The sequence below is a fragment of the Cryptomeria japonica genome, chromosome 5, assembly GCF_030272615.1.
Source record: "Cryptomeria japonica chromosome 5, Sugi_1.0, whole genome shotgun sequence".
In the NCBI taxonomy this organism is placed as follows: domain Eukaryota; kingdom Viridiplantae; phylum Streptophyta; class Pinopsida; order Cupressales; family Cupressaceae; genus Cryptomeria; species Cryptomeria japonica.
In genome coordinates this window covers 328,778,237-328,800,781 of record NC_081409.1, presented here as the reverse complement: position 1 = coordinate 328,800,781, position 22,545 = coordinate 328,778,237, and the positions used below count along the sequence as shown (strand labels likewise).

The window sequence follows — 22,545 nt, the reverse complement described above, 5'->3', positions numbered from 1 at the left end:
TCATAGACTACTATCGATAAAGTTCGACAAGGATGGTGCTGCAAAGGTGCAACTAGAGTAATCCCATGTCGTGGGCATTGTGATAGGACAAGTGATTCGACCTTATCGTGCTAGGCCCAATGAAGGAACACTTTTAGTGTTTGTTGAGTTTTCTCCAATGGTTGATCCTACATTTGAGGTTGGGCATCTTGGGCAATTCGTTGTTGAACTAGGGCGCATAGTGGACCGTGGTTTAAAGGAAAGTCGGGCAATAGATTGTGCAGAGTCACTTTATATACTGGCAGGAAAAGTTGTTTGGGGGCTACGAGTCAACCTTAACATCCTGGATATTGTTGTGACGTTTGCTTTCTTTGGCGAAGGAGACATGGTGGTATTAGATCCAAACTACAAAGAAGAAGCAGTGATAGGTGGAAAGATGACCTTCACTATGAACACACACAGAGATGTATGTGCAGTTGAAAAGGGAAGTATTGGTACCGATAACTGGTGGAAAAATAAACAATTTTCAAAGGATGGAGGTTAGGGAAGTGCAGACAAAGCCTTGGTCGTTGATGATTTGAAGTGGAGGTACAGGCAACCATGTGCAGCATGGCCACATTGGGTGTATAAAATGTATGGTGCAATAATGCACGATGGTGGGATTCAGTTCCTCTTAGGAATTCCAAGGCTGTGTTGTGAGAGATTCAAAATTTCAATGTTAAGTTTCATTAAATCTGATGTGCTTTGAAGAAGCTTAATTCAAAGTGTTCTTGAACAAATTTTGGCAATGTTAAAATCTTGCAATGAAAGGCTTATAGTGTGAGATTAAGTATGAAAATGTAGTGGATATCTTTGCTCGTAGCATATTATGAGATTATTGGTCATATGATTGTTTCTAAGGCTGTAAGCAGTGGTTGGGTTTTAAGTGGGAGTGTTGAATGTGAAACCCAATAGTCACTTTGTTTCCCTCTAATAACCTTTGTCTCTTCTCATTCAAGATAATGCTATTATAATTGTTCATAAAGAGCAAGCCAATGATGTATGCAATTATTTGAAAAATGTGAATAAGATATTTCCCTGCTTGAGAGTGAATGTAGCCTTTATGGTGAACCACTTTAAATTCGTGTCTCGTGTCTTGCTGTTTAATTCTATTTTTATTTTGTTAATCTACTCTTTTATTTAATTAACAAAGACAACATATCTACATAATATTTATGGTCTAGAACAACACGAAATTATACAATGGTATAAAGCTGAAAAATGTTGCAACAATAGACTGAAAACCAAACTCCTTTCACAGGATGAGAATGCCTTGTAATCTTTATATTTTCCTTGTATTATAAGAAGACATATATTTTTTATATGGAGTGGGAAAATTACACTCACATAGAAAATCTAGGTTAATTAAATAAATGTATTCAATTAGCAAACAAATTAGGTTTAAGAATTTGGACTGAAATAAATATTAAATTATTTAAATGTTTAAATAAGTGTAAGAATTGAATAAATTTCAGTTTTGATTTTTATGTAGATATTTATGTACAAGAATTAGGAAGCCATTTGTTAACGTTATGAAATCTTGAAAATTGTCATTGATTTGTAAATGTCAATGCACATTGTTAGTTCATTTTTGCAAGGGAATAAATGATCTTCTCATGGGAAAACTTAAACAAGTGCAATGTAGCTTCATATGGAACACTGGAAAGAATAGAAGCTAAATATAGAAGAATGAATACGAAAGATGCCCCTAAGTGGCAAAAATAATTGAAGGTTGGTCTGCTTGTGAACTTGAATGGCTCCAAATGAGTCCACCAGGGATCAAATCTTGCTGAGTGCAAGGCTCTGACATCATACAGGATGAGGCTAGGATCATACCCCGAGCGAATATGATGGAATGGATACCCATCGATTCTTGGCTCTTAGTCGAAGAGGTTTCAGTCTATAGGCTCGTGCCCTCATATTAGGTGGCCAAAACTACATTGTGAAGGCCCTCACTAGGTTGGTGTGCTTGTGGGCTTCGTGCCCTTAGTGGGTTGTCGTTCTCACAAGTGTGAATCTCCATAAAAAAGGAAAAAGAAAAAAAAAAGAATAGGAGATGCATGACAAACATTGCACAAACAAATTTCGAATTGTAAGGATACACAATGTGTCCTAAATGGAAGAATAAACAATTAGGAACATAACATACATGTCATAAGCAGAATGCCAAAGTCGAAATGATATATAATATAAAGAATAAGTGACATGGACAACACAATACATGTTTAAAGTTACTTATGTTAACATGCACCATTAAAGGTGTCTGTGCACATCATCCCCATGCTAACTAGGAACATGGAAGTCAACATAAAACCAAAAAATAAAATCAAGGAATTAAATATTATAGAGGTAGGTGAAGGTAGCTAAGCAATGGAATTACGTCCCATTAGGTGTGTCTGTAAAATGCTTGGAAAATACATCACTAGAATCAATGCTCTCCATTGAATTATTATGTCATTACAAAGTGTGCTCGACAGCCAATGTTATGATGTATCCTTGAAAAGAATAAGCTTAGATGTTATGTAATATGTCTCTTCTTTTGTATCTATTGTGTAGTAAATTGTATCCCTTTACAATTCCACACTCTATTTGGGCAGCTACTTTAGTGTGCTTTCTCTTAGACCATTTAAAGCTTATTTGGGCCCTATCCTATCAAATAATTTAATTGTTAAACCTACAAATTGTCATCATATGATAATTTCAAGACAAGGTCCTATATTTTGGATACCAATACTTTGCCACCCCTTTTGTGAATCCATGTTTTAGTGGATCGAGACACACTAAAAGGGTCCCAAATTTAAAAGTGTGCAAGTGTCGGCCTTTGTCATTCATGATACGATCCCAATTTTATCATTTGACCATTGGTTGTTAGCCTACATTCAAAAATACCTTGTGAACCCTATATAAGTAATCTTTAATCATTCATAAGGCCTAATAGGATTTGATGAGCATTCAAATTATCAAGTAAGAACTTCAAGTATGAGTATTCAACATGTTGAGCAACAAGCTACAACAACCTACATTCAAGTGTGCTTTCATGTTTGATTATGTTTTGTTATCATGCTATTGCATTTACACTTAGAGGGCTTGTCTAAAGAGGATCACATCACCATCATTTCCACACTTAAAGTGATATTCGTCAATTCAACATTTTCATTATGATTTAACCTTTGTCCTTTTTGAGGATAAGCTCTCATTCATCATAGTTGTGGACGTGGGAACACCAATATAGGGTTTGACTTAGGCAAACCCCTATACAAACCATTTTTTCCTTGTTTTCGTATGTGTAGGTTCATATCCGACAACAAAGAGGACTATATGTTTGTAGAACAAACTGTGATGGACATTCCCAGATGTCGGACAATCAAAAACACTTAAGACTATGGCGCCCTCCAACATTGCCTAATGCCTAATGCCTTTTGGTTGATTTTTTGGGAGATAAGGGCTACAAGACCTCCCCTAATTGCATTTTTGTTCCTTTTTGTCAATTTGGACACCCCCAAGACTAGGGCGCCCTCCAATCGTCTTTGACACTTTCAACAATAGATTTCAGCTAAAATTTTTGCTCTGCATCTTATTTTCATATATGAACTATTGTGTTGGTCTTGTGTTCTATATTTCACTATTTATGCTTAAAGTTATTATTTTGCTGTGATTTAACCTAGTTCATTTACATGCACTTCACAATCTCAATTCCATTGCAACAAAGGAACAAAATTCCAAGTGTTCAACTCTCCTATCAAGATTGTAGTTGAACCTACTTCGTGTTTTAATGATATGCAATGGAGGTTTGAGATCTTAATTTGCATTCCTAGGCTAGGATCTCATTTCCCCACATATTAGTATCATCTATAATCTCAACTTATGGTGTGCTATGATCAATAAAACCAACAGACTAACCAATATTCAAATGATCTTCATTACGTTAATATGATTATCATCAACTTGTATTAGCTTGTCAACTATAAGATCTTAAATTTGATGTTTGACTTTGATACATCTATCCATATATTGTCCATGTATATTATGAAAAGCAAAAAAATAAATGAAGCTTTTGCAGTACAATCTTAAACATGTGCATTGGCTTAACTGGAGATAAAGTAATAAGTTTATGTTCCAAAAGTTGTTCCAATACATGTGTAGGCACCTTTGACGTGAATTTTGTAAATCTTTTTGGTTTAACATGTGGATGATGACCTTCGTTACAAAAAAAAAAATGCATTCTCATTGCCTTCATTATCAAAATGTGACAATGAATTTATCTCAGGGGAACGAGGAGTGGAACAAATGTGATGACAAAGAAAAGGATCGTTCTTTAAGCATGCTTACATTTGCCATTAAAATTACATAAATATAAAAATAAATGACGAGGCATGCAACCTATTGTTTTTGAAGAGTGGGAGTAACCTATCAATAAATATGCTTTCAAGTTCATCATCCTCTAAGATGAAGATCATGTTAGTAGCTAACAGTTGAAACCAAAATAAGTATCTCTAATTGGGTCTTGCTCTTGTCTGAATTTCTCGAGTTTAATAACATGTGCCTTTAATCTAATATTATAAAGAAAACATTTCAGAAAAATATTTTCCAAATTATAAAAGCAAGTGATAGAAGCACATGTAATGAATAAAACCATTTAAATGCATGACTACTCAAGCTTGTTGAGAACACTTAAGTGGGCAATTGATCCTCATGAAAATAAGCAATGCACATAAACTAGAAACATTGAAAAATGTAACAATGGGTTGCTTCTACCTTTTTATTTTTTATGAAATATGATTTTACAAATCCAATTGGTGAAGGATAAATAAAAAATGTTTTTGAATAAGGGAAAACGGGTTTTAAGGGGGCCAGAAACCCCATACAACAGGTTTTGAAGGGATCCAAAACTCAATAGATTTTATCGAGATCTAGAACCCAATAAAGTAGGCTGCGCAAAGATATTAACAATGAAAACCACAACCAAAAAACCAAAACAACTGACTCTACAACTTCCAACAAAAGCAAAACGAAGCTGCTAAAAAGAATAGACATAGAAAACCAACAGGCCTACCAGATAAAGAAAGGGTAGAAACCCCAAAGAGACAAGCTGCCTGAGAAACTATAGGCAACCCAAAACAAATTAAGACAACCCCCTCACTTAGGATTTCCCTTTGGGACCCTTCATGTGGGATCGAAGTGTCATGTCAAAAGAAGACGAGGACCTCTTACACCGTTTACCTTTAACCGTTATCCAACCATCTTCAACTTTAGCAGCCTCATCTTGCCACTCCAATGAATTTAACGTAGGAAAATCAGCAGTTGAGGGATAGCCAACAAACAACGAAGCTCCAACAGGCATAGCAGGACTTGGGTCAGAAACACCCCTGGAAACAACAGTAGGCACATGGACCACTCCAACAACCTCCCTAGACACATGAACAACACCCTCAGACCTGTCAAAACCAGCAACAGGGGTAGATCCAACAACATTTGACAACTCTGAACCGTCGATTGACTCCGAACGAACCATCTCACCATTCGCATTAGTGGCAAGAGGAGCATCTTCAACAATATTTTTCAGGAGAAATATCAGGCTCCATACCCATATGAGAAGAGCCCTTTAACACCGTGTAATGGTGGGAGGAAGCCCCAATCCATCAAGACGAAGGCTTCTTTGCTTTAACTTTGTGTAAATCACATTTAGCCGCTACATGACCTGTCTTGAAGCACCTTCTGCATCTGAAGGGAATGCCTTCATAATCCAGAGGTTGGATCTAGAAACCCTTGGGAGTCGATAGTTTAATCTCCTTAGGCAACCCCTTAGAAGCATCAATGTCCACCAAGATACAAGCGTAGGTAGAATGAAGGATATCAGAAGACTCGACATCTACCATCAGAAAATCTCCCAAAGCATCCCCCACAACCTCAAGAAGTGGATCCACCCAAAAGTGAAGAGGGAGGTTAGGAAGTCTAACCCAGATTGGCATCTTACAGAAAGATTCAGACAAAGGAACGAAGTCCTCATGGCATGGTTTAATCATCAAAGGGTAACGATTCTCCCAAATAAAAAATGATCGCAAAGAATAATCTTTCTGTCAGTTGCTTTTTCAAACTTAGCAACAAAGAAACCCTTGGCTAAAGGGAAAATCTGCACCGAGTCTGAAATAAGGGGCTCCCAATGCTTAGAGACCCAATCAATCATGAAGCCCTGGAAGATTAGGCCAAAAGCCTTTAAATCGACAGATAACCACATGAGAAGATAGATCAGAGGCCACTTGATCTATTTCATTAACCATTTCATCATCCAAGTTAACAACAATGGAGCGACAAACAGGGAACGACTGAGTCTCCTTACCCAATCGATCTGCATACGAACTCTTAGCAGCCCCACTAACATCACGGTTTGCATCCAATATCCCAAAATCTGCAATAGCAACACCACCATCAGTCGCAGGGCTTGACAACACATCACTTGGCACAAGAACAGGGACAACGCAGGCTGAAGGGCAACCTCCAGAACCAGGGACAGCGCAGGCTGAAGGGCTTCCTCCAAGCGTCGTCCCCAGAACGCAGGCCATTGGGCGGGATTTTTTGAGCAACAACATTTCAAAAGTTTATTCACCTAATTATGTTGCTCCTTGATAAATAAAAAATGTTATATGCCAAAGGGTTGTGTAGTATTGCATTGGTATGATGTTTTGGTTCAAAGCTTTTGTTCATAATCATCCACACACTTTTCTAAGTATTTAAAACTACTCATAAGGGAATGTAAAATATTATTCTCAACCCATACCATATCCATATGTGTCTACATATCATGCATATTAGCAAGAGAGGATGGAAAATATGTATCATCAAAGAGTGGTACATTGCTCATATTAACTATTTAAAAGTTGTAAAATATCCTCACATTGTTATTCTTGTTCATGCATGTCTAAGTTATAAATTTGGTCAAAAGGTGTAGAAGAATGCACTCCATAATCACTCAAAGCTACATCATGAAAAAGCACAAAAGGATCCAAACAAGGGTCTCCATGAAAAAGGTGCATATCATCATGATGCATAGAAAAATATGAGATGTCGTAAGGGTCACTAGAAGGGGAAGAATGATAATCATGAGTAAAACAAGGTATAGGGCTAATTATAACCTATGAAAGATGTATGACAAAACACATGGAATGATGTCTAAGAAGTATTGTATAAATCAAACCATCGTTTATCACTATTAATCAAAGTAGCAAAAAGTGCATGTCTCAAAGTGTCATCATCATCATATATAAGAAGGAACTAGGGATAAGAAGGGTTCAACATGTAAATTTTCATTTTTACTACCATTACATGGATCTATCATGAGTTAAAAACCTTTACATCATAAAGAAAATTGTCATGAAACAAAGCCATCAACCACATCATGAGAGGATAAAGAATTGTCACATGCTCATCAATAGAACAAGAGCCACAAGAAAGGGAAGAAAGTTTATCAAGCTCATGTGTAGGTGAAAGAAGTATATCCACATCACTAGGATCTTGAAGGCAAGATGAAGCAAGAGAAGCGTGCAATTAGGAGAAGCAATTCCTAAACAAGAAAAGCTAGTAGGACATTATAAAGGATATGCTCAGTAGGCATATTCCCATCACATGAAAGAAAACCCTTTGATGTATCATGAGGAGTTCAATCTATTGGATCATCAACATTAACTATAAGCATTAGGAAAAAATGACCTTAAAGGCAACACACTGTCACTGTCACTATTGCTAGTTATAGGAATATTAGAGGCAACATTAAGATCATGGAAAATTGAAGTGTATCTAAAGTAGAAGGTCAAGCATTAACATATTTTATGGAGGAGAAATCACAAATATGATGAGTCAACACATCTATTAGAAGACATGTGCCTATCCATAGGATTAAAAGACACAAAATCATCAAGGATAAGGACATTGAATGAAACAATGTAGGGACACATCAAAATCAATAAGACATGCATAAACATAAATTATATGAAAGTGTGTATGAGAATCCATGTTAAATGATATAAAAAGAATACACAATCCAAGGGTAGGTAGAAAGGATCACAAATAGTGAATGTCCCAACCTAATAAAAATAGAATGTAATGAAGCACAATGGAGAATAGATTCAAACTCTAATTTTATTTTGAAGAAAAATGTAATAATTAAAAATCAAATAAAAATTTCTAATGTAGAAGGAATAAACCCTAATGACAAACCTAATAGGTTTAAGATAAGTAGGGTTCACTGTTTTATGTAAACATAAAATCACACAGACAATCTAAGGTAAATAACAAGTGCAATCCTTAATTTGATGTAGATATCTTTATTTAAGCATCAAGAAGCCATTTGCCAAAGTTATATAATTTTGTAATCTATCAACCTATAAATCTATCTAGTCTCCATGGATACTTAGCCCTAATGTTGATGTATATATCTTTTATTTATTATGAAGATATTTAAATATGTAAGTTATTTTAATGATTAGATACAATTTTTTATTTATTTATTGAAAAAAGTGGTTCATAAATTTAAAATGTTAGGTAGTAGTATTTTTAATAACTTTTGGTTTTTAATTTTTAATTTTTTGGAAAAATTTATATGTGATCAATTTAAAAATTATTCTCTAGATAATAAATAAAACATTTTATGATTACTTTAACTAAAATTATGTTGGTCGTACATAAGAAATTTTCTAAAATGATAATTAGGATCAATAAAAAAATAATTTTAAAAATATTTGTAAAAAAAATATTAAAAAAATATCTTGACCAAACTTCACCATAATACACAACTTTCTCCAAAAAGAATTAGAAATACTTTTATTTAGGTCCAATTATGTTGGTTGTACACATGTTTGTTTTGGCTCAAAACATAAGACTAAAAAAGAGTCATTTTTGTACATCTTATAAAAAATAATTTTTGTTATTTGTGTATAAGAATAAATTACATATTTGACTGATAGACAAAAAATCTTACATTTCATATTTATGGACCATGTTGAGGTTCTATGTGTAAGTGCTTCAAATTTTGACTCCAAATATGACAGAGTTTGATTTTCATAAAAAAGACCCCCTTTTGGACAAAAAGTGACCCAACTTCTTGCACTTACTCTTAAATATAACAAAGCATGGAAATCAACATAACATTTGTTGAGTCATCTTACAATGACTATTAAAGTGGTTGTCAAAGGAATACAATTGGATTTTGAATTTTAAATGGACAAGGCTCAAATATGCAATTGTGGAAGTGACTTGGGTCAAGTTTGTATTTGCAAATATGATTGAGGATAATGAAAACAATGTTTAAGGATCATGAATGCAAATCTACAAATCAAGCCTTGGGGAAAGACACAATGCAATTTCATGCAAGAATATGCAACTTGTAAGCTACTTATTACATTCATGACTAATAAAAATAGGCCAAAACACAAGGGAAGAGGGCATTTGTAGTTAATTTTCACCATTATTTTATTAAAAGAGTTTTTCTATAAGAAGAGAAACCACATACTAGATATATATCTTACATGGAAGGCCATCAATTATATATAAATAAGAAAATAGTTTGTTAATGTTGTCTAGGAACAAGCGTTAGTATAACACATAACCCAAAAAGAGGGTATAAACACCATTAAGTTATTGAAAATAGTAATTATAGTAATGAACAAATTTATACTATATCTAAAAAAATTAAATGATTTAATTTTTTTTTTGAATGTTACACATATTATACTATTGATATATTGTTAAGTCATGTTTGAATTTCACTATAAAGCTTTATGTATACATTTAATTTTGTAAGAAAATAAATACTCTCTCACATAAAAATCTGAGAGTAAATCAGTAGTTAAGCATTGATAGACAAATAATTCTAAGATCAATTAGAAATAATGTATTAAAATAATTGTGGAATTTAAATTCCTCTTGGTTAAAATTTGTATTGCACTCCACTAGATGTCCCCAAAAAAATCACCCTTGCAACTAATATGAAAAGTCTCTAAAATAAAAAATAAATGAATGATTTGTTTGAGTATTAGGGTAATTTTCATGAATTATAGAAATGCATGGCCAATGTGACTTGGAATCAGTCGTAAGAATTATAAATCTAACCCTTTATGTGGATTTTATCGTTAGAAGTGAATGTGCACTTTTCAATTTGAAACTTGTGCACCTTGACTTCTATAACTTTTATTACGGATCTAGGGGTTTGCTAGGCAAGTAAAATTTTCCTTTAGTGAAATCTCTAGGATACTCATTTAATAGCTTGGAATAAATATCAAAGGTAACAAAGGGTCATGCAATATGTCTTAAATGTTGACATAATATAAATGTCATATAAGATAATGATTAATGATTTGATGCATGGAAGAGATGCTTTTTAGATTCTAGAGGCAAATGTACTAAAATAAGTCCTTAAAAACAAATTAAAGGTGAAGAGTGAAATTTTTTGTAGTTTGAATTAGAGAATTATGGATAGCGGGAAGAGGAAAACATGGGCCAAATTTTAAAATCAATTATTTGAAGGTTTTGGGTCATCTCTTCAAATTGCATAAATAAACTGGGTTAGTCCCTCAAATTGTGGATTTGACATTGGATGGTAAATGGTAAAATTAAGCACCAATATTAGTTATTGGGAACGAGTACATATGAAATTAGATAAAGTTTGTGTTATGTGAAAATCTAATAAAAAATCACAACACTTATACACTTGTCATTGTGTAAAGGACAACTAGGTCAAGGGGAACCGAAAACACAGGGAAAATGTCTATTGTATGCAATTGTCACCATTAAAATATTGAAGTAAACATCCAAGAGATTCAATTTGCAACACCAAATAACCTTCACATGAGAAGAGAGAAGCAACAACAAAAGATGTTATTTCACCAATATTAAGCATACAATATGATATGATAACTACATGATTGATACATGTGATGATGTTGCAATGCTAGAAGTACATTCCTTATATAGGCAAGGCAAGATGTAGTATGAAAAACTACCCTTGAATACAAATATTAAATTCATGATGCAAATATTAAGTGCCCAAATAACTAAAAGTTAATGAGGTGAACATGGCCCCATTATAAATAACTTCTAGAATGCCACCTAGGATCTAAGTAAACTTAAGTCATGTGAATAGGTTCCCACTAATGTCTAGCTAGGGAATAACCTCATTCACATTAACACCCTCGCTTAAGTGCAACTTAGAGATGAAATTATCATGCAAAAGATGGGTCCCAACAACAAAACCTAATGAGATACCCAGGTACAAATGGAATATAATATCTCACAAACAAAGAAAAGGAGAAGAACCTTGTGTGAGGAAACTCTTCAAAAGTGAGAACGTGGAGGAATGAGAAGCCTCCAAAACAATGTCCCAAAAATAAGAGGAACATGAAGAACATCACTAAAGCACAAAGAAATTGTAGACAATTGTTAAAGGATGACTGATATATTGTTGTAACTAAAGTACATCCTTTGAAAAAAATGATGATCAAGATCAAGAAGAGAACAATTTGCACGAGTGTCCCAAATGACACTACTCGAACAATGATCACATGGAAACAACAACAATAACACATGCCAATCTAAAACATAGATGGCACATGAATTTGGATGAGTAATCCGATCATCACTACTCAACCAAAGGAAGTTGAAAATATGGGTGCAATAGTCTGAAGAACCAAGATCAATTGAGGATAGAAGGTTCCCTCCACAAAATAGGAATGACAATATGTATGAGTACTCCAAACAACACTACTCAAACAATGATTAGATGGCCCAAAAATGGAAATAACATTTATCAATTGAAAATACAGATGACACATGAATTTGCATGAGTGGTCTCATTATAACTACTCAACAGATGCAAGTTGAAAGCACAGGTGCAATAGTTTGAAGAAGCAAGATGAACTGAGGATAGAAGGTTGCCTCCATAAAATAGAAATGCAAGAGTGTCTCATAACTCACTCTAAGAGAAACCAAGGAATTATGAGAGCAAACATCCTCATCCCCTCTCTCCCCTTGTTTCAACCCATATATCCTCATCCATTTCCTTTGGCATTCAATCCCATTTTTTCTCACCCCCCACTCCTCCTTTATGAAGCCCTATTATGTGTTTAGTCTTCATTTCCATCAAAACACCTTAAACCCATTTATATTTTTATTTTTCAATGTCTTATTTTAGACCTCTCCATCATCCCTTAATTTTTATCTTTACATTCTCTTTTCTTTTCTATTTTCTCTCTCTTTTTTGTAAGGAAGCTAAGGTAGAGAAAAAACTTCCTACAATAATCTTAAGAGGAGGGTTATGCAATTTTTTCAGATCTTTATAAAAGTTACAAAAGCTAAACAAAAATAAACATAATTAGCATTCATACTACAACACATTGGTTTGATTGGGGAAAACCTTTTTGAGAAAAAAAACCCCACACTCCAAAATTTGTCTAATATATTATGAAATCAACAAGATTACAACATACTCGCAGAGCAAAATTTCCATAGGAGTATCACCAACCAAAGATCCAAGGCAACTCAAGATCTATTTAGACTCTCATGCACAATACAATTGAATACAATGCATTGTTGTAATACAATATCATCAAAAAGTAATGTTGCCTTATAAGGCAAGCAAAGCCAACATAATATCTACCATCAAAACTATGACATAATGATGAACAATCTATATTTACAATGAAAAAATATATATGAAATGTGGCTTTTGGGGGCATTGCCCCCAAGCCCTCATTGGGGGGCAATGACCCTAAATCCCCCGCCCGAGGGGGTCATCCTCTCAAACCTCACAAGGCAACCCCCCCCCACGCCCCCCCCACCCCCCCCCCCTCCCCCCACACACACACTCAAATATAAACTAACTATAAATAATTACAAGATTGAGACACCATTTTACTAACATTTTTCCCTTGCCTTTGTGTGTTCAAACCCTTGTTTACCCTCTTCAGGCATCATTTTCCATTCTCCCATCGAATACTCACCATTTCTAGCGATGACCTTTTTTCTCTACTCTTATATCAATCCCCTTGCAAATCATATCAAACACATTTTACTTTTGTAATTTACTCATATTTATCCTTATCTTACTTCTCTTTATTTGTATTTTCATTATCCATTGCCATTACCACATTAGGTTTACTTGTCTAACTTAGATAGTTTTAGACTTAGTCACATTCGCAAAACACCCCTTAAATATACTAAGAAAGAATCCATATAAAAATCAAAAGGTTGTCTAACAAGGTCAAAGCCACTCACTAGGCCACTAACTATTCATTTTAGGGCTAAAACTACATGTTTTTAGGCCTATTTTTTTTGCTTGAGTTGATATCTAGTTAAAAAAAATTTATTTATTTTTGGGTAAAAGTGGCATCTAGGTAACATAATTTATAGAGATGAAATTGATCATGACAACACATTGCATGCATAAAATTTAAACAAATAAAGTAATGGTACTTATCTCTATGTTTGATGAAGGTCTTGTTGTGTTAGATAACGACAAATGATTTTTCTTATTAAAAATTAGGACTTATTAAAAAAATGTTTGGGGAAATTGATAAATTTATTTTTATGTGTTATGGTTCTTCCATGAGTTCAAAATTAATATTTGCAAGCGTGAATCTTAACCTTACACATAGATCTAAAGTTGGTTCATGGATTTATTTACTTTGTTAATTTTGCTACTTGGAATCTTTTCACTTGGATGCATTTGATCCATGCCTAAGGAGTAATGATGTTAATGAGCATAATTTATAAGCTTGGTAGGGAGGGGGGTTTCCATTGATCAAATCCCTACTATCTAGTCAGTGACATGAAATGATGATAAATGATAATAGACAATCATGAAGTACACCTAGAACGTTACATGATAATGCTTTGATGTTTGCAAATACATGCTAGATGTTCTCTCATTTGATTGCTCAGATACTTAATTATCTTAGTGAATTAGGGATTTTCATTTTTATGTAACAATCTAGCATGTAATTTGAAATACTTTATGCTTTAGTTGCACTAGTTTAAAAGGAGGGACATAGATCCAATTTTTAAATTTAAATTCAAAAGTTCAAGGGACATAGGGAAGCTTTGCAAGTGCAAAAATGACCCAAGATAGAGGACAAATGAAAATTTCATTAGGATTGGTCCTTGATAATTTATAATAATATAATTAAATTACGATCATGTTATTTGTTGACTTTCACATACATGTAGACCAAACTATTCAAGTTAGTCATTGTGTTAAGGACAATGCTACCAAAACAAAACCACAACATGATAGATTTTTGCATAGTATACAATATTCCCTATTATAATAATGTAATGTTCTACAATTTATCCCTCATGATTCTCAATTTCTTATTATTAGTGAAACCCAGATTATCAAATGTTATTCCTAATTAGAAGTATGTATTCACTTAATGAAATCTATTAATTTTGTTTTTATTATTCATATTTTAATGGTGAAATTTATACATTGATGCCCTTTTCCATTTAGTTTTGTGTCCATTTTTAAAAATTGTTTTGATACATGTACAAAGTGATAAATAACATTATCTATTGTGAAGTTGGGATGATTCCCCTAGTCTTTTATCTACCCATATATACATATCCATTTACATGTGGTCCTACCCTTGCCACTGCAATGTCCCCAATTTTAATAAAGTGACTTAATTAAGTGATCCTAAATTTTAAATAATATCATAAGGACTTATTTAATTAATTAGTTTAATTACTAAATAAAGGGGCCCAAATTAATAAAATAATAAACTTTTGGTGTCGGTCGTTTGTAACCCTTCGAGAAACTTCCTGGATCCCATTTATAAGGCCGAGTTTGGCATAGTTGTAGGTATGATGGTGAATTGGATGTTCTCTTTGTATTTGCGAATTCCAGTTGGAGTTTGGCACTGTGCAATTTCGGAGGTGCAAGATCCTCCCTATTCTGTGATCATAGTTTAGGTGGTTCACAACCACCCTAGTCTGCCATTGGAAATATTATTCCGATATTTCATATTATACTACAAATTTTTGAAGTCTTCATTCGAAGACAAATCTGTATTAGACAACGATATTTGATATTATGTTCTGAATAATATTCATAATCCGAGCATTCCAGTAATTGTTGGTAACATCATTGCTTGTCTTTACATCTCTCACTTTTTGGGGCCGAGATTGTTAGTTCCGCACAAAGAATCAACTAACTAAAGGAGTGTACGGAGTATGGGCCGTACGGTGGAGGTTGTAAGACACAAGGTGTACTTGGATTGAGTTGGTTGTACGGTGGAGAGTATTGGCCGTACAGTGGAGGGTGTTGGCCATACGATGGAGGGAGCCATTGACCGGAGGGTGGAGTGTGGTGTCTGTACGGGGTGGACCGTACGGTGGAGTGTGTTGACCGTACAGGGTGGAGGCTATTGACCGTATAGGGAGGTTGTGTTGTCAAGTACGATACATTATAGTTCTATTAGACCTGAAATCCTGCCAGCCTGTGGAATGCTTGGGATGACTACATAAATGGAAGAAAGGGATAATGAAATTGCTGCCAATAAAATCACCAAGTGGTATAACAAATATCAAAAGAGGAAGAATCTTCTGACATTTCAAGAATATCTAGTTCTGATCGGAAAAAGTATACCTGTGCATGAGGAGGTTATAAGAATCTTTGATGAATACTCAAGTGAACCTGAGCAGATCAAGGCTTCCAAATCCTTTGATAAGTACTATGTAAGGAAAATAAAAGAGGAGTTGGATGCTAAATTTGGAACTCAATCAAAATAAAAAAAAGATGAAGACAAGTCCTCATGTTCACCCCTGCGACATGAGGATATGGACAAGCCAGAGACAACAATTGTCCCTTCAAATGGAGAACACTTAAACTTTCATGACAACTACAAGGATGAAGATGTTTGTATGATTTTTGTCAAGCCAACAGTGGTTGATCAACTTCATGGAGATGCGAACTCTAGCAATGATCCCTTACATGAGCAATCTCTACAAATGGTTGAATACGAAGTTTCCCTTTCGGTTGAGCATGAGGCGTGCATCTCTCCTCGTGAGTGGCATCTATATGAAAAAAGCAAGATGGATTTTGATGAGTTATTTCTCAACTTCGAGCAGGGCAATATCAGAGTGGAGCAGCGCAATTTGATTGAGGATTTGTAGGCAGTGCTCATAGTCATGGTCTACGGCTACTAGCATCTACGCATGGTCTGGGATCCTAGAGCTTGTCAGATGGCAGATAGTTGCAAATTGCTTGAGGGAAAGCAATCTTTGGGCCGAGAGGATTGTAATCTCCCCAATTTTAATAAAGTGACTTGATTAAGTTAATAAATTAAGTGGTCCTAAATTTTAAATAATATCATAAGGAATTATTTAATTAATTAATTTAATTACTAAATAAAGGGGCCCAAATTAATAAAATAATAAACTTTTGGTGTCGGTCATTTGTAACCCTTTGGGAAACTTCCCGGATCCCATTTATAAGGTCAAGTTTGGCATAGTTGTAGGTATGATGGTGAATTGGATGTTCTCTTTGTATTTACGAATTCCAGTTGGAGTTTGGCACTGTACAATTTCAGGGGTGCAAGATCCTCCCTATTCTGTGATCATAGTTTCGGTGGTTCACAACCACCCTAGTCTACCATTGGAAATATCATTCCGATATTTCATTTTATGCTACAAATCTATATTAGACAACGATATCTAATATTGTGTTGTGAATAATATTCATAATCCGAGCATTCCAATATTCCAGTAATTGTTTGTAACATCATTCCTTGTCTTTACATCTCTCACTTTCCGGGGTGGAGATTGTTAGTTCCGCACAAAGAATCATCTGACTGAAGGAGAGTACAGAGTGTGGGTCGTATAGTGGAGGTTGTACGACACAAGGTGTACTAGGATTGAGTTGGTTGTATGGTGGGTTGGTCGTACAATGGAGAGTATTGAGCGTACAGTGGAGGGTGTTGGCCGTACGGTGGAGGGAGCAATTGATCAGAAGGTGGAGTGTGTTGTCCACACGGGGTGGATTGTACGGTGGTGTGTGTTGACCGTACGGGGTGGATTGTACGGTGGTGTGTGTTGACCGTACGGGGTGGATTGTACGGTGGTGTGTGTTGACCGTACGGGGTGGAGGCGATTGACTGTACGTGGAGGTTGTGCTGCCGTGTACGGTACATTACAACCACTTACACACACACACACATCCAACTTATTTGTGCACTAATCACATTAACTTACACACCTACCTTCATTTTTTACTTCCCACCATGATTTTGAGCATTAAATTAGTCCATTTTAGGATAAGTTTGTGATCACAATATAACCGCATATTCATGAACTTTCCCCCTTCCATTTTAAACTTTTAAATAGGGCTAACTTGTCGCATTCACCCTCCTACCTCAACTCGACTTAGAAAGACATGTTTGGTGCAATTTGATGCCATGAACTAGTATTTAATGCATTTCCTAGTAATTTCCTAATCATTTGTAGAGTCAAATAATCATTCATTATAGAGATCAATAAATAGTGACACATTTTGATTTGGCGCAATAGAAGGTTTAATAAATCACATGCTTATACACTTGCCTAATATTTTTGATCATTATCCAATTTTCCTTGTGACAAATTTTTAACCCTTAAAGTATTTCTAAACGTTGCCAAGCAAGGTACATATTTAGAAAGAACAAAGCAAATTGTCACACATTAGGAAAAATTGTAGAGCATAACACCATTGATTGCCAAGTTGAGTTCAAACCTAGAGTACATCCATCACAATGACATCATCCCATATTTGTGAATTTGTCCTCTAACAAAACAAAGATCCAACACAAACTTTAAGATACTTCATTAACAAAGAGATATCATTTTTGAATAAGGTATACAATCAATCACACAATTTTCTTCATTTTGCACAGACTTTTGATCTAAGTACATCTACACACACACACACACACACTCTTAAAATTTAAATCTGTCTAACTCACCTAGTCACCCTCCTACCTTGACTAAACACATGTTAGGTGCTATCTAATGCTATGCACTAGTATTTAATGACATTTAATGCATTTATTCTAGTAATCTCCTAACGATTTGAGGAATCAAACAATCATTTATTGTAGAGAGCAATTACTAGTGACACATTTGATTTGGTACAATAGAAAGTTTAAGAAATCACATGCTTAGGCACTTGCCTAATGTTTTTGATCATCATTCAATTTTCAAGGGTTGATATAAGAGAACATGCCTCCTTGTGACAAATAGTCAACCTTTAAAGTATTTCTAAACATTGCTAAGCCTTACATATTTAGGAAGGCCAAAGTGAATCATCATATATTAGGCAAATGTGTTGAGCATAACACCTTTGATTTCCGTTTTGAGTTTGGACCTAGATTAATCCGTCATTTTGACTTCATCCCACATTTGTAAATTTGCCCTCTAACAACAAGAAGATCCACACAAACTTCAAGACACTTACTAACAAAGATACATTATTTCTAAATAATATATTAGATCAACCACATAATCTTCTTCATTTCGCATACACTATTGATCTACATACATCTCTCCATCATATTTATATTTTGTTAACTAACAAATATAATTGATCAATCTATCAACTTTCTATCACTTCTTTAATTATTATTATTATTTTTTTTATAAAGATTGTGTTTTAACTTATTTTATACGTCTAATTTATGCTTTGTTTGAATTTATAATTTTGGTTTTTTAATATTTTAAAAATATTTTAACTTCTAGATAGAGTCTTAGATACACATATATGAAAATTTCTAAGATTCAATAACATTTTATTAATATGTATATTTTTATAAATATAAATATTTTGTTATTTAAATTTAGAAAATATTTATTCAAAAAATAATATTTCAATAGTATAAATTATTATTAAAATTGATTTAATTAAATGATATATATTACAAATTTTATATATAATAAATCTTACTTACAATCTTAATAAATATTTTTTTTCTTCATCGTAACATATCATATTTAGATCTTTCTATTTAAAATAAATCCCATTACAATTCTCTTTTTATAGTAGAACTTAACTCTTTTTATAGTAAAACTTAACTAATAAATCATAATCTTTATGTTCAAAATAAATCCTAATTACAAGCCCTATCATAATCTTTATGTTCAAAATAAATCCTAATTACAAGCCCTCTTTTTTAAGTAAAATTTAATTGGTAAATCATAATCACTTTGTCTTCATATAAGTTTATTCTACTTACTTATTTAAATGTAATTTCACATTGAATGTATGTTCCATTGCATTTTCAAACCATGGAAAGTAGAGGGTATGGAGACACACTTGAGGAATGAGAGTCTAGGAAAGCTTCATTTTTGGTGACAAAGATAAATTTTATATAGAGAGAGAAATTTAAAAATATAAAAGATTTAATGAGGTAAATATTAATTAATAAATAAAATTGTTACATTTTCTATAAGATTTTGATGATAACTCCATGTTCCAAAATCAAGGATCATTGTAGAGAATGATACATAAAATTTATAATTATAATATTTTAAAAATAATTATTAAAAAATAGTTAAAAATGTAAATTAATTTATTTTTAATGATATGTAAATATAAAATAATTGCAAATATATTGCCATTAGATTTAACATAAAATTTAGTATAATATTATAAAATAATAAGTATAATTATTATATAAAATTTAATATATAATATCATGTTCAAGAAAACATAATAGACATAGATTTGGCTTGATTTGACATTTTACAAAATAATCGTAATAAATATGCATTGCATTAAACTAAGATAATTGATAAATCTATAATGAATGTACTCAATGTAATAAATTTTTTAAGTTAATTGTTTTCATATATTGTAAAAACATTTTGTATAATTTATATTTTTAAATTAATTTACATTTTATATTTTATATTTCTTAATCAATTTATTTATATTATAAATATTAATACTATTAAATACAGTTTTTACATTTATACTTTCCAATATATTATTCAAATTATATATTACTATCAGATATTTATTATTGCATCTAGTTTTGGTGCCAGTACTAGTGATAATTTTTTTTTTTAATTTTATTAATTGAGTACATAATAGAGATGTAAACACCAATTTTAAATGGTAACATTGTTTTGGCGGGTAGTATATATACATTTGCCTCTTAGGTTCTTTGCGAGTTCGTTCTTTCTGCAATGGACATTATATGCCTTCCTTTAGCTCCTTCTCAGAGGGCGAAACTCGCTTCAGCAGGCTACACCACACTTGATTCCATTCACAGCCTTTCTCCTTTTGACCTCGCCTCAGGTTTTTTCCCATTCCTCCTCTTTTAAGCTGCAATTATTTGGTGACATTTTAAAATCTTGCTGTCAAATTTCTAAAAGAATCTTCAAATTCTGTTTAATTTCCAGTAATTTTGTTATTCTTTAGTCTGCCGCAATTGAAATCTTGCTCCCGGACTCGTAAAACGTCGTTGATTTTATTGATATATTAGAACTTCAAATCTTTGGTAAAGTTATTAGTTGTAATGGTTTGAAATATAGGTTACTCTCGAATGTGCTTCGTAATTTTTATTGTTACATTGTAGTGTTTAAGCGGAATTATGCACCATGTATACACTGTATAGTGGTAATTATATAGAGATAAAATGGAGCCAGTCGCAGAGGTTTAAAAATCTCGTTGATTCAATTAGCACTAATGATGATAAACCATTTTTTCCCTTTTTGTTTTAATTTTAGAAAAACTGTTTATAGTTCTTTATTGAAATCATCAGATGTAGGGTTCAAGTTCACACTGACGTATTGTTATTGGGATGTGTGTGAGACTTCAAGACTTGAAACTGCTTCGAAATTCTCTATCAGGAGTTATACACTTCTCACAGGAGGTGATCCCTCTTACTTGCAAATTACACTTAATTAGGGGACAAACAATTGTAAATGCTGCAGGTCGTGTTAAATGACAAATATGAGTTTTTGAATATAAGCTGAACCCTCAAGCAAATATCATATGGTCTATACAGAGATAGTTGAGTTTCAATGCAAACTAGTGGTTACAAGTATCAAAACTTCCCATACGTGAATGCATAAGGTTAGCTGTGGCTGGGTGAACAATAGGACTTCTTTCAATTTGAGTAGTTTGAGTTTTCAGCGATCTAGTTGCTACTTTTTGCTGAGAATACGATCTTTCAGGACAAGTGAATTGCATATGTGAAGACCATCTGATGGACAGTATGGTGCATTTCCGCCAATGGAGAATTTCATCCTAGTGAAGCTTTGAACTTGGCCGTTCAACTAAGTGTGGACTAGTGTTTGAAGTCAGAGCCCCGAACCTCATCGGCACAAAATCAAAATCAAATCAAACTCTGAACTGAATAGTCAAGTCAATGCTAATGGGACATTAGGCATATCATTTGGAAAGGGAAAAGTGCTGTTATGGAGTTTGTCAATTAGTATGCCAGATCTTTTCTTTCAGTTCTAGATTTCAAGAAAGAAGCTGAGCGACCATGCTATTATGCATAATCCTACTAAAGTATTGCATGAATAAAATTACTAAATCCAACAGCGTTCGTACCAAATTACTAATAGACAGTTTTTACATCTTTAGAGAATTACATTGCAAGAAAAATAAAATATTTTGTGGTACCCTTTCTTTGATGGTTAGCACTCTATAGTAATTCACTCACAGCCTGTCTGTTGCAAGATGTGTAACGACCCGCTAGGAAACCCCGAAGGGATTAAACTAAAACACTTGGAAAGAGTGTAAATATATATATTTTTTAAACTTTAATAAATTTAATGATACATTGAGTTAACATTATGTTTAGATTACACAATGGAAGACTTGACTTAACACCTAAAGGGTTTCCCAACTTGGTTAACATGGTTTAAACTAACATTGCTTAGCATTAATTAATCCAATTAAGTTGATTAAACATAAAAACATAATTACATTTAATCCAAAGGTTAATTGATCCAATAGTATAAAAATATTATTAACATGTCTAGGTTTCATTCATTAGGATTCCATCCATTACATTGCATCTAATATTCAAATAAAACATATGCATTAAACATTTAATTTCCATTCATACATTGTTTGCATCATAAGATAAAAATACATTACATTTTACTAAACCACTAAGTCTCAAAAGATCAGATAATGTTTACATTACAATTTACATCTTGCCATGAAGGCGTACATATCAAATAATTACAACTGACCATATAAGGTCCATGATATACAAAGAATGATCCAAAATAACAAATAGGATCCAATTGAATAACAAGACGCTCGAATCCAAGCGCAACTGGAACACCTATGAAGCCATCTCCCGCAAGAAAGAATAAACACACCCGATGGAAAGTGGCACTACCACTCGACCATGTGGCTCAAAAAGAACCACCCCACTGTGCTAGGAGATCGAAATAAGACCCACTAGCAACCTATAAGGTATGCACACACATGGTCGAAAACACAACATCGGAAAGACTCACATGAAGTATTAACTCGCAGAACATGAC

General features: G+C 33.4%; 1 protein-coding gene across 2 annotated transcripts in view; it reads left to right on the top strand.

Moving 5' to 3' along the window:
- The first annotated feature begins 20,171 nt into the window (after positions 1–20,171).
- LOC131062195 (DNA repair protein RAD51 homolog 3) overlaps positions 20,172–22,545 on the top strand; it is a 205,242-nt gene continuing 202,868 nt past the window's right edge. Inside the window, exon 1 of one of the 2 annotated variants that reach the window (XM_057995885.2) lies at positions 20,172–20,332. In XM_057995885.2, coding sequence (XP_057851868.2) covers positions 20,221–20,332 — 112 coding nt within the window. In that variant the 5' untranslated portion in view covers positions 20,172–20,220. Of the gene's footprint in view, positions 20,333–20,707; positions 20,910–22,545 lie in introns of those variants that run through there. The other variant, XM_057995886.2, reaches the window with a different exon arrangement.